General features: G+C 46.6%; 1 protein-coding gene across 1 annotated transcript in view; it reads left to right on the top strand.

Moving 5' to 3' along the window:
- Positions 1-16,275, top strand: part of col4a5 (collagen, type IV, alpha 5 (Alport syndrome)) — a 306,253-nt gene that overhangs the window by 201,725 nt on the left and 88,253 nt on the right. Inside the window, exons 27-30 of the mRNA XM_086000713.1 lie at positions 6,801-6,969; positions 9,795-9,887; positions 12,690-12,794; positions 15,366-15,463. Of these exons, the coding sequence (XP_085856839.1) occupies positions 6,801-6,969; positions 9,795-9,887; positions 12,690-12,794; positions 15,366-15,463 (465 nt within the window). The remainder of the gene's footprint in view (positions 1-6,800; positions 6,970-9,794; positions 9,888-12,689; positions 12,795-15,365; positions 15,464-16,275) is intronic.

The following is a 16,275-nucleotide window of genomic DNA, read 5'->3' as shown; positions in this document are numbered from 1 at the left end:
TGTCTACTTATATATATATAAACAGAAACATGTTATAGATTCAGTCTCTGAGGAGGCCTCCTGCCTCGACTAGGATAACGTCTTTCTCTAGTCGGTCTCGGTGTAGGCGGCGGTACTTCCGTCACCCCTTCATCGCTGGACTCGTCGGTGTCTGATGGCACATCCTGTGCCGTGGAGATCACTGGAGTGCTGAACTCCTCACGATCCTGAGACCTCTGTAACGACGAGCTGGGCCGTGATTCCGCTGTAACAATGTGCTGAGACGTTTGAGGTAGTGAATCAGTTGGGTTTCTGGACTCCACAAGTTGATCAGCATGTCGTCTGATTATGCCTTCCCCTGTCTCAACTGTGTACATCAAGGGTCCCTGGCGGGCCTTTATCGTACCAGACCGCCACTTTTCATTCCTATAATCACGGGCCAACACTTGCTGCCCCACCTCGAAGCTCCGTGTGTGTCTGTCAGGAGCCCTACGAAATACTCGGTTTTCCACATCTCTCCGAATGTTTGGTCTGAGCAATTCAAGGCGAGACCTTAACCTTCTATTAAAGAACATGATGGCGGGGGCCTGGTTGGTCACCGCATGTGCAGCATTACGGTATGCGAATAGGAAGTTGTCCACCTTGTGTTGTAGTGGCAACCTTTCCTCCCCCATCGCCTTGATGGCCTTTTTAAAAGTCTGTACAAATTGCTCTGCCAGCCCATTTGTAGCTGGATGATATGGTGCGGACGTATAATGTCGCACTCCATTCCTTTTTAGGAATGCTTGAAATTCTTCTGCCACAAATTGTGGCCCATTGTCCGAACAGACTTGCTCGGGCACCCCGTTTCGGGCAAAAATGGTCCTTAAGACTGCGACCGTCTTTTCGGCTGTCGTTGATGACATCTTTACGACCTCCGGCCATTTTGAATGGGCGTCCACTACAATAAGGAACATCGCATCCAGGAAGGGGCCAGCGAAGTCCACGTGGATCCTTTGCCACGGCGTTGAGGGCCACTCCCACGGATGTAGTGGGGCTTGTGGTGGTACGTTCTGTACCATCTGGCACCCTTGGCACGCTTTTGCTACTTCCTCAATGTCCCTGTCAATGCCGGGCCACCAGACGTAGGCTCTGGTGAGGCTTTTCATTTTGACACCCCCCAGATGACCTTCATGTAAGTCCTGCAACACTTTATGTTGTAATTTTTGAGGGACCACCACCCTGGCTCCGCACATCAATGTGCCCCGGCAGACGGACAACTGGTCCTTCCTTGCCGAAAACGCCGGCAATGATGCGTCACTCTGCGCCGGCCAGCCTTTCACGGTTAATTCGTAAACCCTTGCCAATGTCGGGTCGTTCCGTGTTTCCCGCTCGATACATTGGCTGGTGATGGGCAAGTGTTCCACAACAGCCGTATGATATATTTCCACGGGGTCCTGTACTATCTCTTCGATCTCGGCAGGCAAGGGTAGCCGCGACAGGCCATCCGCATTGCCATGCTGTTTGGTACCCTTATATTCGATAAGGTACTGGTGTGCTCCTAAGAACAGTGACCATCTCTGTAGCCTTTGGGCCGTCATCAGGGGCACCCCTTTTGTTGGATTAAATATCGACACCAACGGTTGATGATCCGTCAGTAGTGTGAAACGTTGCCCATGCAGGTAGTGGTGGAATTCTTTTACACCCCACACCAGACTGAGGGCCTCCCTGTCGATTTGCGCATAGTTTCTTTCGGCTGTAGTTAACGACCTTGAGGCAAATGCTATTGGCCTCTCTGTCCCGTTGGGAAATTTGTGTGCCAACACTGCCCCTATACCGTACGGGGAGGCGTCACATGCCAACCTCATTGGCATTTTTGGGTCAAAGTGTGCGAGCACTTCCTTTGATGTAATGAGTTGTTTACCCTTTTTAAAAGCAGCCTCACACGCTTCGTCCCAATTCCAGGAGACTCCCTTTTGCAGCAATGAATTTAGTGGATGTAAAATGGACGATAAGTTCGGGAGGAACTTATGGTAATAGTTTATAAGGCCTAAGAATGATCGTAACTGAGATACATTCTCAGGGGGCGGGGCCTTCACTACTGCCTCGATCTTTTCCGGGGACTTATGCAGGCCTTCCTTGTCTATAATGTGACCACAGTATGAGATACGTTCCTGGAAAAACTCACATTTCTGCTTGTTCGCCCTGAGTCCGTATTGTTGTAACCGCAGAAGTACTCGCTCCAGGTTAGCGAGGTGGTCGTTATCTGTTTGTCCTGTCACCAGGATGTCATCCAGGTAGCATTGCATTCCTGGAATGCCCTGTAGGACCTGTTCCATGGTCCTCTGCCATATTGCCGGGGCGGACGCCACACCAAATACCAGGCGATTGTACTGGTACAATCCCTTGTGTGTGTTAATCGTTAGGAGCTTTTTCGAGTCCTGCTCCACCTCCATCTGTAAATAAGCTTGACAAAGGTCAATCTTCGTAAAGTGTCTACCCCCAGCTAACGATGCGAACATGTCCTCTATCCGCGGCAGCGGATACTGTACCGTGTGCAGGACTGGGTTAATAGTTATCTTAAAATCCCCGCAAATGCGAACCTTCTTTGGTTCCCCCGGTGTGTCATTTGCAGATTTCTTTATAACTGGGACGATGGGCGTGGCCCACTCGCTCCACTCAATCTTTGTAAGGACACCTGCACTCTCTAAGGCATCCAGTTCTGCTTCCACCGCTGGCCGAATGGCATAAGGCACCGGTCTGGCCTTACAAAACTTGGGGTTTGCGTCTTGAACAATAGATATTTTTGCTCTAATGTCCTTTAAGGTCCCCAGCCCTTGTTGGAACACCTCTGGCATTTTTGCCAATAGTTTCGACAGCCTGCTTGTAATGGTTGTATCATCCGTGGTGGTCTCTACTTTTAACTCGTGTATCGACTTCCAGTCGAAATGGATTTTTCTTATCCATTCCCTACCCAAAAGTGGTGGTCCACCGTTTGGTAGGACGTATAAATAAAGTCCTGGCACTTTTCTGCCGTTGTATTTAACTGTTACTTGCATTTTTCCCTTCGGGTAAACTTTTTGTCCCGTATAAGTTTTTAATTTAATTTCCGTATCCTTTAAGGGAATGCGTTTGAACAGCCTGTTATAATCTTGTTCATTAATTACTGATAGGGCTGAACCCGTGTCCAGCTCCATATTAACTTCGACGCCTGCTACCTTCATTTTAACCCACATTGCGCTGTGGTCCTCCGTTTTGTCTACACCATATAACTTGAGACATCCCAGACCTTTAGGCTCTGCTTTTGTGCCTTCCTGTGACTCGTCTGAGCTACTGTCAGACATCTTATGTATTTTTGTCCTTGCCTTGGTACTGCTCGGATTGCCCCCACAATTGGGTTTCGTACCAGACCGACAAACTTTCGCTATATGCCCCTTTTTCCCACACTGCCGGCATATTTTATCACAAAACCAACAATTACTTTGGTCGTGGGTGGTTTTGCCACAACGGTAGCATTTACCTTTGTGAAATGTCACCTCATGGGCGTCATAGCCGGTTGTGTTATGTCGTATTTGAACAGCACCCTGTGCTGCTGCTTCGTGGACCGATGCTATTTCAATCGCCTGATCTAGGCTGAGCTGTTTCTTGGCTAGCAACCGTTTACGTGTATTCTCATTTAACATGCCACAGACAAATCTGTCTCTGATCGCGTCCGCCAATATGGCTCCAAACTGGCAATGTTTGGACAACCTTCTGAGCTCAGCTAAATAGGCTGCCTGCGACTCATCATTCCTTTGGTCGCGTCTGTAGAAGCGGTACCTTTCCGCTATAAATGGTGGCTTAGGGTTTAAATGTTCCCTTAACGTATCAACAATTTGGGCGTACGTTTTGTCTGCTGGCTTGTCTGGAGTAAGAAGATTCCTCAGCAGACCGTATGTTTTTGCCCCCATAAAATTTAATAAGGTTGCTACCTTTTGGTCATCTTCCACCTTGTTTACTATCCAATAAAGTTCATGCTTTTCGATATAGGCATCCCACTCTTCTGTGTCCTCAACAAATGCTGACAAACAACCTTCTTTAGCCATTTTAAACTTTTGAAGAGAAAAAAAAAACTTTTCTCGCTTTCTCCACTAGATGGCGTTTTTCCCGCCTTTTCTCCCTCTGCTGTCAACGACCTCTCTCCAGCGTCGTTATTTTTGGTCCTTGCAGCTCCCGTTCCCCGGGAAGGATTTCAGTTTACCTGGCCCTGGGTGGACTTTTGCCCCGTGGCTGGCGCGCCCGTTCAGCCTCTTCTCTCAGCTGCCGCAGCCGCCGCTGGAAACCTCTCTCTCTCGCTCCGTTGCTGCCGCTCCTCCCGAACCCGGAGTGCTGGGCGGCCTCCTTCGGTCGACGCTGGACTCTGCAGTCTGGCTGGTAAGAAGCCTCTCTCCTTCTCGCTCCGTACTGCTACCGTTCCTTTGTTGCACCGTGTACTGATGAGTTCGAACCTTACTCGTCGCCAGTATAAAGTATGTGTCTATACTTAATGCAATAATGACGAGACAGCTTGGAAGATTCAACGTAGGTCTTTACTTAGTACCAACAGGCGGGAAACTGAGGGGAGATCAGTACCCACAGTACTATTTATACCCCTATGGCCAGGAGTGGTACTACGGTATCACTACGCCCTACAAAGTAGTGCTGCCCTGGCCATAGGTTTAAAGTAACATACCTATTACATACACAACATCAAGTAAATTGTAATACCCAGTAGCATCGGTAAATGCCGGAGAACAAGTTGTCTGACCACTCTCTTAACTAAGTAATAGAGCAAGTTGTAGGGACAAGCTAAAATGGTGAGATAAGAAGCTTATTATTTTGAGGGGGCTACAGAGAACTGTGGTAAATTCAAATTAGATTATGGAGCAGCTTCTGAAAGACGGGGGCCTAGAAATTCGGTGGAGCCCCAAACGGGGCACTAAGCTCGCCTGGGCGCCGGAATTACCGCTGCGATCGGAGCCGTTGCACCCACCGGAAATTCAGCTTGAGCGCCCCAAGAGGGAGGCAGGGCGCTGCTCGAGGCGCCCCGCGTCCCTCTTGGGGCGCTGAAACTGAATATCGCAGCGCAATGTGCCGCAGCGCCACACGCTGCGGCACGGCGCGCTGCGGCACCGCAGGCCTTCCTCCCCTTCTTAAGGGGGAGGGGCCTGCACCAGCGCGATGGCCGATCGCGAGTGCCGGCAAAAGAGCCTCGCACCTAGGAGAAGTGCCGGGCTTTCGGGACACAGCCAGCACTGCCCGGGGTGGGGGGGGGGGATCAGGAGGCCGGGGACGGAGGTGCTGGCAGGCGGCCACCGAAAAAAATGGCCGCCCCGCACCTCCACCTTAATTTGCGCCACTACCGCCACAGGTAGGCCCCGTGAACCGGGCGCGATTTGCGAACAGCGTTGCAGAGGCGGGCACTACCAAATATCGCGATTGGGGCAGTAGCGGGGCGCTGCGCACACCGATGATGTCATCGGTGGCAGCGCAGCGCTACAGGCTAACGCCGCCATTAGCGCCCCGCTAAATATCGCGGTAGGCATGGCCAGTGGCGCTAAAGCCACTGAGTGCCCTATTTAGGCGCTAACTGGTGGCGCAGCCCACTGAATTTCTAGGCCGGGATGTTTTGGGAATCACAAGGGACCATGGATTAGAGACATGATATGCCATACCTGGTTTAGGATGGCCTTTGTTCATTGGGCTCTTAGCCTGGAAAGCCTGTCAATTGTAAGTCTTTTCTTTGATAAGCACCTACCATAAAAGCCAATGTATAAATTGCAGCTTAATACAGAATTTTTTTAATTGTCTGGTAACATTGGGCTGGAAGGTATAATGGCCCAGAAATTCGGGTCTCCATGGGTGAGTGCACACTGGGTACTCACCCGTAGGCCAAATGGAATTGCCAGTTTCCTGCATGCACTGCGCATGCACGGGAAACCGGCACTTCCGTTCCTCTGAACGAAGAGGTTCAGAGGTCGAACGCGTGCGTGGGGGAGGATGCGCGTGCACATCAAACTTAGTTTTTTTTTACAGGTTTCTCCGGGATCGTAAGCCTGCAGGATTTAGAAATATAAAAAGCAGGCGTAAGGCCTGCTTTTTACAAGGTAAGTGATGAATTAATTAAAAAAAAAATTAAAATTCCACAAGTTTATTATTTTTAAATACTTTAAAGCAAGGTAAGTTTATTTTTAGCCCTGTTAGAATATAAAATTATTTTTTTCAAAAATTTAAATTATTGTTTAAAATAGTTATTTCATGTAATTTATAGTTTATTTAAAAAATGTGATTTAAAAAAAAAATTATTTGAATGTTTAGTGCTATTTTGGGGCCATAGTATTTATAAGTCTTGACAGCTCTTCCTGTCAGACTTATGAATGGGCTTTTCCCTGCTCTGATTGGCTGCCCATGGCCCACGTGATCCCAGGGGATGCATCGAACTAACTGCGCCCCTGGGATACGCAAGCACTGTGCGCCGGCAGCTGGACCAGGCCCCGGATCGGAATTCCACGGGGCCCCACAGCTCAACGGCCGGCGCGCTAGTTAAGTGCAGATCGGGGGCTTGCATCCGCGGGAAGCCCCCGACCCGAATTTCTGGGCCAATAACTTGCAGATTGGTATGATTGTTGATTTTCCATCCGGCCACTCAACATAAAGGTCAGATCTTTCTGGATTTTAGCATTTAGGAAAAAAATGGTATGAATGAAAAGCCCTTGTTTGTGTGTTTTTATTCCAAATAAATGAATGTTCAGATCTGTGTCTTTGTGGAATGCGATCAGTTTACACCCCACCTCTTTAATAATGGGTGCATGGAATTTTTTCAGGGTGGCCTGGCCTTCAAAGGTGGAAGAGGACCACCAGGTGATCCAGGTCCACTGGGATTTCCAGGAGAGAGAGGCCCTACGGGCGCACCAGGATTTGGTCCCCCAGGGTATCTAGGTGACAAAGGTGTGCAAGGAGTCTCAGGCCGTCCCGGAGCTCCTGGAGCTCCAGGTAAGTTAACATTTTTGAATTGCTGTGCCTCTTTCCCTGACTAATGAAATTGTTGTGTGATGGGGCCCAACTCACAGCTTGATATTCTTGGCCAAATTCATAGAATCATAGAATAGTACAGCACAGAAGGAGGCCATTCGGCCCATCGAGTCTGCGCCAGCTCTCACAAAGAGCAATCACGTTAGTCTCACTCCCTCACTCTTTCCCCATACCCCTGCAATTTTTTCTCCTTCAGTTATCTATCCAATTCCCCTTTGAATCTGTATCCACCACCTTATCGGGCAGTTCATTCCAAATAGCCACTCGTGTAAAAGTGTTCTTCCTCATTTCGCCTCTGGTTCTTTTGGCAATCACCTTAAATTCAGTACCACTTTCCTAAAGCTAGTTTTACCTTAGTTCATAGAATCACAGAAACTTACAGCACAGAAGGAGGCCATTTGGCCCGTCATGTCTGTGAAAGAGCAGCCGTGCTTGTCCCACATCCCCGCTTTTTGTCCGTAATCCTGCAAGTTCCTCATCCTTGAGTACCCGTCCAACTCCCTTTTAAAATTATTTATGGAATCAGCTTCCACCACCTTTTCAGGTAGAGCGTTCCAGGTTCCGACAACTCTCGGAATGAAAACGTTCTCATCTCCCCTCTAGATATTTTGCCAAGATCTACTGTGGTGATCAACTAAGAGAGAGGTTTTAGGTTGAATGTGATCAAGATGTTCATTTGAAAAGCTTCACATTTCATATACATTAGGGTCCTATAGGAAAGTGTACTTGTACATTAGTGTGTTATTAAAAAAAGTATAGTACTGGAAGGATTTCTCAGAGGATACTTGTCCAGAAAACAGAAGCCCCTACACCTCTTAACAGTATTCTATCTATCTATCAGGACTTAAGTTGAGGATACTTAGTTTATAGATGGTACTTCCAATAGTATCCAAACTCTTTGCAAACCAAACATCTTGAATCTTCCCCTTTGGTGGTCATTGTAGATGGGATTCACAGCGAGTGAATGGGTGGACAGGCGACCAACTCTCTGTTCTCCTGCAAGGAGGATCTCAAAAGTAGCTTGCGTTGTCTTAGCCTCAAGTTTATTTTTCTTCCCTCTCCTCTTCCTGTATTGGTTTGGCTGCAATTCGGAACTGGCCATGAAGGAAGGTAATACCTATCCTACCTCTTGGTATCATAATATTTTAGAACAGCAATGCATTGTACCATTTGCCCTCATCAGCCAGCCCTCCCATCCCCCGCACTCTCAGCAAGATGACCTCTAAATAATGAGACGATTATGCTTCAATATTTGTTGCATGCAGGACTTTAGCCCTGTGTATGAAAAATCTGCAGTAATTCAATTTGTTCTGGTACCTTCTGACAGGCAATGCCCAAAGTGATGGAGATTAGATTTAGTAAAGAGAAAATGTGATTTTCTCTAATTTTTAAAAAAATAACCATGAACGATTTCCACCTTGGTGCCTTCTATAAACTTGTTAGAGTACCTCTTGAAAAGTGGATCTATTCATAATTGTAGTGTTCATTTCCAATCTCTCTCGATCAGATTTCATCTAATGTGCTACATATTAGAATATATAGCAATTTGACAGTGCCAGGATCTGCTCCTGGGGGAGGGGAGAGCAGTTTTCATTAAACGCTTTGAAGGTGGTATCCACTTTCATTTTGGCCTAATTTAGGCATTTTACTAAAAGAATTGGTGGAACGCTAACCATTAGAATTGTACTTTTTTAATGATGTAATTTCTTCATTTTTGTAGAAGACACTAGTTTAGAAGACATAAAATTTCAGTGATTCTTACTGGGATGTTATATCTATCATCTGACTAGGAAGCCAGCTCCACAATATTATTAAATGGTAAAAGCAGATATACTTAGCTTCTTGACTATGGTACGGAGATTTGCCACCTGATCATAGTTTAGTCATCCATGTTCTGACTTCTGGTATTTACCTAGTGACTCTTGAGGGACATTGCATGTGTGGTGGACATCAGGGGCGAGGAACGCATCAGGCACAGCTGTACTTTGCTGTACTTTGCTGTACACAGCACGGTGGCATAGTGGTTAGCACTGTTGCCTCACAGCGCCAGGGACCCGTGTTCAAATCTGGCCTCGGGTGACTGTCTGTGTGGAGTTTGCACATTCTCCCCGTGTTTGCGTGGGTTTTCTCCGGGTGCTCCGGTTTCCTCCCACAGTCCAAAGATGTGCGGGTTAGGTTGATTGGCCATGATAAAAAAAAAAAATTTTTAATTGACCCTTAGTGTTAGGGGGGGATTAAATACGTGGGGTTACGGGGTTATGGGGATAGGGCTTGGGTGGGATGGTTGTCGGTGTAGGGACCGGGTGCTAGGGTTTGGATGATCAGCCATGATCTCGTTGAATGGCGGAGCAGGCTCGAAGGGCCGAATGGCCTACTCCTGCTCCTATCTTCTATGTTTCTATGTACTACCTTTCCTGGGTCGTATAACCTGCCTGTACTCACTGTCCAGTCTCAGATATGAAAAATGGCCACTAGGTCAAGGTACCAGTGCCCATGGAATCAACTTTCATCATGAATGATTGCTTGTAGGAGAGAAGGATTACAAAAACAAAATGAAAGACAAAGCACTGAAGGAAGCAAATTTTCAAAATATTCACTTCTATTGCAGGACATTTAAACATTTCCATTTGCATCAGTGCCACAACATTTGAGTGAGAGGAAATAGATCAAATTATGGAGGTTCTGGTGGAATTATTAGTGCTTTGCTTTTAATGCAAAGTTGCCTAATGTACAACTGTCCTTAACATCTAAGGGAATTGTCATCAATCCTCTGCTACTCTGTCTAGGTATTAAAGGTGAATCAGGTAGTACAATCTCTGAACCTGGTCCAGCAGGTCCTCCAGGGCCCCACGGTGAACCTGGCCGACCAGGTAGTCCAGGTAAGATGTTTAAGCTGTTTAAGTCTTTGTTTAACTTGTGTAATTTCTGTGGTGAAGTAAACACGTTAGTGGCTATTTGCACATGTTTTGAAAGAACAAATGAACTAGGTGGGATCATGCTGGGATAAGGGGCCATGACATAGTTAAAGCGCACGGTATTCTTTTATGATGTCAGTTCTGAATTTAGCCTATAGAACGATACTCTGCTTATTCTGCTCACTTCTGCTGATGGTTGTAGAATATAGAATGAGCTCTTCAATCTGAAGCCTTTTACCGGGGGTTGGTGATTGCTGGTCAACCAAACCTCATCTTCGTATTTTCTCGGAATACGTTCCCTTCTTATGTAACGCAAAGCTCTCTACAGTATACTTCTGGGAAGCTCCAAGTGAAGAAACCTCTCCTAGTAATTTTGTGTGGGCAGCGGGGAGGGGACGACACCAAATTTGAACAGGGGTAAAGTCAGATGACGGGCGAGAAATTGTTTTTTTGCGCCGGTTCCTGCGGCGTGGGCAGCATGCCTCGAACGTGCGCCTGAAGGTGAAGGCCCGAGACCCGCTTCCACACTGGGCCACGAGTCGCGTTTCCAGAAAACCGATGATTGGGGCGTTCCAGTGCAGCTCGCTGCTCGGGGCCTTTGCAGAGTCTGAAAGCCGGCCCACAGGTATGTCCTGGCGGGGGTGGGGGAGGAGGAGGAGGTTGCTAAGCTGCACTCTATTGTACAGGAGTACTCTTGTTCCTCTTGGCCGCTTATTAAGGTGAGTTTGAAAACAGTGAAACTTGCCAGTTCTTTGGCGGCCTCCAGTGGTCCCTTTAAGTGACCACTGGCTAGGCTATATAGACCCAGGAAAACGGTATGCTTCAACTAGTTTCTGCTGAATTTGTCAGTGGGGTGCTAAAACACGTGTTTGGCCTTTATTAGCATATTGAACGGTCCTAACACCTGGCCTAGGCAGCCAAAAGCTGCCGGTTGCTGAATTGGCAGTCGTTGCATTTCTGAGGGGGGATCGGGCGGGGGAGATTAAGCCTGGAGTTTGGTTCCCCCCAATGCAAATTCTGCCCCCAATGTGTTCTGAGGTTCTGTACAATGAGAGGTATTCACTTACCTTTTTAAATAGAAGCCAGTGTGTGTTAATGCACAGGAAACTCTCGATTTACCGGCACCCAAACAACCGGAAATCTCGGTTAACCGGCAAAATTCAGGAGTAGGTTCAGTTAAGCTTTTCTTCATATTAGTGGCTGTTTCTTGATTCTTGGCTGTGTAATTGGGGGGGTTCCTGCACTTGTTGCTAAGCAACAGGGACGCTTGGTCTGTGGCCGGGCTTCTTGCACCTGTTGCTAAGCAACAGGGAAGCCTGGATTTGTTACTGTGTACAGAGCTCTCTTACCTTTTAACTGTAATTCTCTGTAATCCAGACTTTTTGATAAACCGGCACCACGCCGGTCCCATCGGTGCCGGATAAAAAAGAGTTTCCTGTATGTACCATTGGTGTGATCTCCGAACCCAGGAAGTATTTAGGTGCAACGTTGTCTTTGTTATTATGGCTCATCTGATTTTTGCGATTCCAAGACCTCTTGGAGAAACCTCAGTGCAGTCATTGCCAAATCTTTTCTATCTGGAGACTTCCTATCTGAAGATGAAGTTGGTAAGCACGCTGCCTGGTGTGGTACAGAACCACACAGGCACACACGTCTTGTGTTCAATCCGTTGGCCAGTGTTGGAAAGTGTGTTTGAGTGTGTGTGTCGGTGTATGCCGGATGAGGACAGGGTTAGCTTTGCTGTGATGCTTCCCATGTTTAAATAGCAGATCAACACTCACTGCCCAAGCTCGCATATGAACATAAGAAATAGGAGCAGAAGTAGGCCATTCGGCCCCTCGAGCCTGCTCCGCCATTTAATGAGATCATGGCTGATCCGATTTTGGCCTCAACTCCACTTTCCTGCCCGCTCCCCATAACCCTTGACTCCCCTGTTGCTCAAAAATCTGTCTATCTCAGCCTTGAATATATTCAATGACTCAGCTTCCACAGCTCTCTGAGGGTAAAGAATTCCAAAGATTCATCACCCTCTGAGAAGAAATTCCTCCTCATCTCCGTCTTAAATGGGCGACCCCTTATCCTGAAACTATGCCCCCTAGTTCTAGATTCCCTGACAAGGGGAAACATCCTCTCAGCATCTACCCTGTCCAACCCCCTCAGAATCTTATATGTTTCAATAAGATCACCTCTCATTCTTCTAAACTCCAATGAGTATAGGCCCAGCCTGCTCAGCCTGTCTTCATAAGACAACCCTTCTATCCCAGGAATCAACCTAGTGAACCTTCTCTGAACTGCCTCCAATGCAAGTACTGTATATCCTTCCTTAAATAAGGGGACCAAAACTGTACGCAGTACTCTAGGTGTGGATGAAGAAGGATCACTTGCGCAAGGTACTTTAAGGCTGCCAGTCTTCCAATAACTACCACCATCTTCCAAGTGAAAATATAACAAAAGAGTTGTTCATGTTTGATTGGTTTGAGAGTATGGCCAGTAGGATTAGTGAATTATATGATAGCAGGTATGCCATGTTTGTTGTATCTTAAGGAAAGGACCTGGTAACAGTGGGTAATGAGGTCATCTCCATTAGCATTGCTTCTTCACCCATTCTCAATGGTGCACCTATATATTTATAATCTATATACTTGTAGCCATGTGTAGTCCTGCAAACTTATATTCTGAAAGAGATGTGAGGAAGCAGAAATAATAAAGCTCGCTCGTCATCTATGTGTTTGTATTAATATATAAAATTTGCATTCCGTTCTATAGGTGACTCCGGTCAACCTGGGCAGCCCGGTCTATCGGGCCTCCCTGGACCAAAGGGTGACTTGGGAGTGCCAGGTATTGGATTCCCTGGTCCATCAGGCCTAAAAGGTAGGTTCTTATTCGCTGATGATGCAGCGCTACATTGTAGTAGTAAAAAAAAAACTTGCATTTATATAGCACCTCATCACATCACTCAAACATCCCAAAGCACTTCCTTTCTATGTAGATAATTGCAGCAGCTACTTTTTGCACATCAAGGTCCTATATGCAGTCATCAGATAAATAACCAGCTAATGGTTTAGTGTTACTTGAGGGAGAGATGTTGACAAAGTCACCGGGAGAGCTCCCTGCTCTTTGAATAGTGCTAGCAATCTTTAATGTCCAACTGAACACAAGAACAGGCAAACCGAGTTTGAGTTTATTGGCCTTGAAATTCATTGGTGACACACCTGTTTTACCAGCGTAAAATGGACGCCTAAACATCCAATATGGCAGGCAACCTGCGCGCACACATACTGCGCCAGAAGCGCACCACCCACCAATTTGGTAACAGCTGAAATATAGGCGTCCAGGGCCCGCCCCTAAAACTGATGTTGGGTCCTTTGCATATGTAAATAGGAGGCCAAACGCCTGTTTCAGAACCCCTTCCCGAAATTGGGCTGCCCCGCACGCTGCCGCCACCTGGCCCGATGTGTTCAGAATAACTCAATCTACGTGCCGCCTAAACGGCAGTTCATAAAGGCACCGCTGGAGGCCGTCACCAAAACGGTAAGTTTTTTTTTAAAAAGCTTACCACAGCATTCCCGACGACCCCGTTGCTGGCCCTCGCTCAGGCTCCTCCCAATCGCTTCCACATCTTCCCCCCCCATTTCAGCACCTATCTGTTGGCAACACAGCAGCCTGAAATTTAAACCCACAGCTCGCTAGTCTATGAGACCCAGGACCCAATATCAAGTGTAACAACCGAACATGCTGGAAACACTCAGCAGGCCCCAGAACTGAAACGTTAACTCCGTTTCTCTCTCCACGGATGCTGCCTGGCTTGCTGAGTGCTTCCAGCATTTTCTGTTGTTACTTCAGATTTCCAGCATCCGCAGTATTTTGCTATTGTATCCAATATCAAGTGTTCCTCGGGCCGACCCGTTCCAGCACAGGGATCGTTCCCCGTGCCCATTTCGCGCCGGGTTTCTGCTGATGTGGCATTGAACTAGCTACTGTACTAGGAGGCACCTGAGAGAGGCCGGTGGTCAACTTCATTCCCATTTCCTTTCACCATTTGATCTTACTCACTTGCTCTGCCTCTGCTTTCTTCCTTCTCCCTTCTGTGGCTCAGTGATGTCTGTAAACGTGCTGCTTTTAACATTCACTCTGATGCAAAAAGTAGCTAGCAAAAGGTTTTTCTTAGTTTTCATAGGATTGTGCTTGTGTGGGAAGTTTCAAATTGTCAGTTGTCACAGGTGATACGCTATAAGTAGAACCAGTCACAATAATTGTAGACGTATCTTCAGCCAGCTGTGAAGATTTTAAACTCGTGGTTATTAAGATCGTGCGCGTGGAATAATTGGTTTTATTAATAGTGTTTAGATTCTTAAAAATATCAAACTTGTTTTGCCTAAAGCTGTACAGATTATTTCAGGTTTAAAAAGGCTCAGTGCCTTGCTCGAGAAAGATTAGTATTGCTTCACGCCAGGCAAAGACAGCTTTAAGAGGCTTCAGGGCTTACAGTAATTCAAGTTGAGGGTAAAAGAGGAGGACATGAAATTGTGGAGTACAAAGATTAAAAATAATTGTAAAACTATATCTGTTTCTCCCGATCCCCATACTTTTCTGCAAGAAACTCTGCCTCCCCATGTTTTTTTCCCAGACTGAGTAAAGATCATTCAGTCTTTCAAGTCTGCTTCTTCTACATATCAGGCAAACTTTACCCGATCAGACCACTCGATCTCCTGGGGCGGGGTATATTTCTCCTTGGTTGTTAAAGATAATCAAGTAAATATCTCGCTTTAATTGAGACACCAAGGGTGAAGGACCAAGGCCCACAGTGGAGAACATCACCAAGGTCAAAAATAGTAGGAAAGGATGATGTAAATTAAGATCTAATGGTTAGGTGATGACAAATGTTGATTGTCATAAGCTGTAGTTTGTAGGAAGAAGCAAAGATCAAGGGAGGTAAGAAGTTCCAGCCTAGGAGAAAATGAATTTGAACGGTGCAGTCTGAACTCTGTAGTGAAATTTGAAAATTCCCTTGACAATTTAAATGGTTATGATAAAAATGTTGTTTATTCATAAGAAATCCTCTGACCTGATCCCACTATTTTCTCTTAAAAAAACCCAACAAAGCTCTGTTATCGTCACCTCCAATGTTCTCATTTATATTTGGACCATGATGGTCACTTTTTCTTTGTGCGTGTTTATGTTTGCATCTTCCCTCCCCACCGCTCCTCAAAGACGGTGCAACTGGGCAGTTTTTCTTTACATAATCAGAATGTGACTTCTTTGCCTGAAAATGCAGTCCAAGTTGCAGTGACCCACACTGCGGAACATGCCCCTTACAGTTTTGGTGAAGCGTGCTCTCTCCCAAAAGTGTCGCTGAAATGCCGACCTACTTTGAATTGGAAGGAGGAAGCCACAGCTTTGAAGCAAAGTGCTAACTGGTGTTATCCGATTAATCTTTTACAGGTTTGCCAGGATCACCAGGTTTGCCAGGTGCTCCGGGAAGTTCAGGAAGACCGGGCCGTGATGGGTCACCAGGCCAACTAGGGCGATCTGGGTCAAAGGTGTGTATTTACTGTTTCGGTTAACAGTTGACTTTCAGAACACAGTGTAGTCCCATGAACTAGCGCTGCTGATGCTATGCAGTGATTTCACTGAAAAATATCTGTTTACTGAAAAAGTCTGCGATATCGGGACTACAGAATTGCCTGACGTGCTGTGCTTACAGATCTAACTCAGTGCTTTATTCAGTGTATTACTGTTCATTGGAGGGGTTTTTATGCTATTGCTTAATATAATTTTTCCTATATATCGTCACCGTCTTTCGCCAAGCTTTGATTCTTGAGAAAGTGGCCGCATTTCCCAGACCCACCGCAAGTACCCTAGAGGCATTGGCAACCATCTAGGCATAATTTATTTCCTCCTTACAGAGCGATGATGCAGCCTGCACTCAGTTACCCTCACCACACCCCCAGCCACCCCAATTATGACTGAGAATCAGGAACTAATTTTTTGAGGATGTAACTGGTAAAATAGATAAGGGAGAACCAGTGGATGTGGTGTATTTGGACTTTCAGAAGGCTTTCAATAAGGTCCCACATAAGAGATTAGCGTGCAAAATTAAGGCACATGGGATTGGGGGCAAGGTATTGACTTGGATAGAGAACTGGTTGGTGGACAGAAAGCAAAGAGTTGGAATAAACAGGTCGTTTTCCGAGTGGTAGGCAGTGACTAGTGGGGTACCGCAAGGATCGGTCCTAGGACCCCACCTGTTCACAATATATTTAATGATCTGGACGAGGGAATTGGATGTAATATCTCCAAATTTGCAGACAACACAAAGCTGGGTGGGAGGGTAAGCTGTGAGGAGGATGTC

Source organism: Somniosus microcephalus, chromosome 1, assembly GCF_052327205.1.
Source record: "Somniosus microcephalus isolate GS21.2 chromosome 1, FLI_Smic_1.0, whole genome shotgun sequence".
Classification (NCBI taxonomy): Eukaryota; Metazoa; Chordata; class Chondrichthyes; order Squaliformes; family Somniosidae; genus Somniosus; species Somniosus microcephalus.
This window is presented reverse-complemented; position numbering and strand designations above follow the sequence as displayed.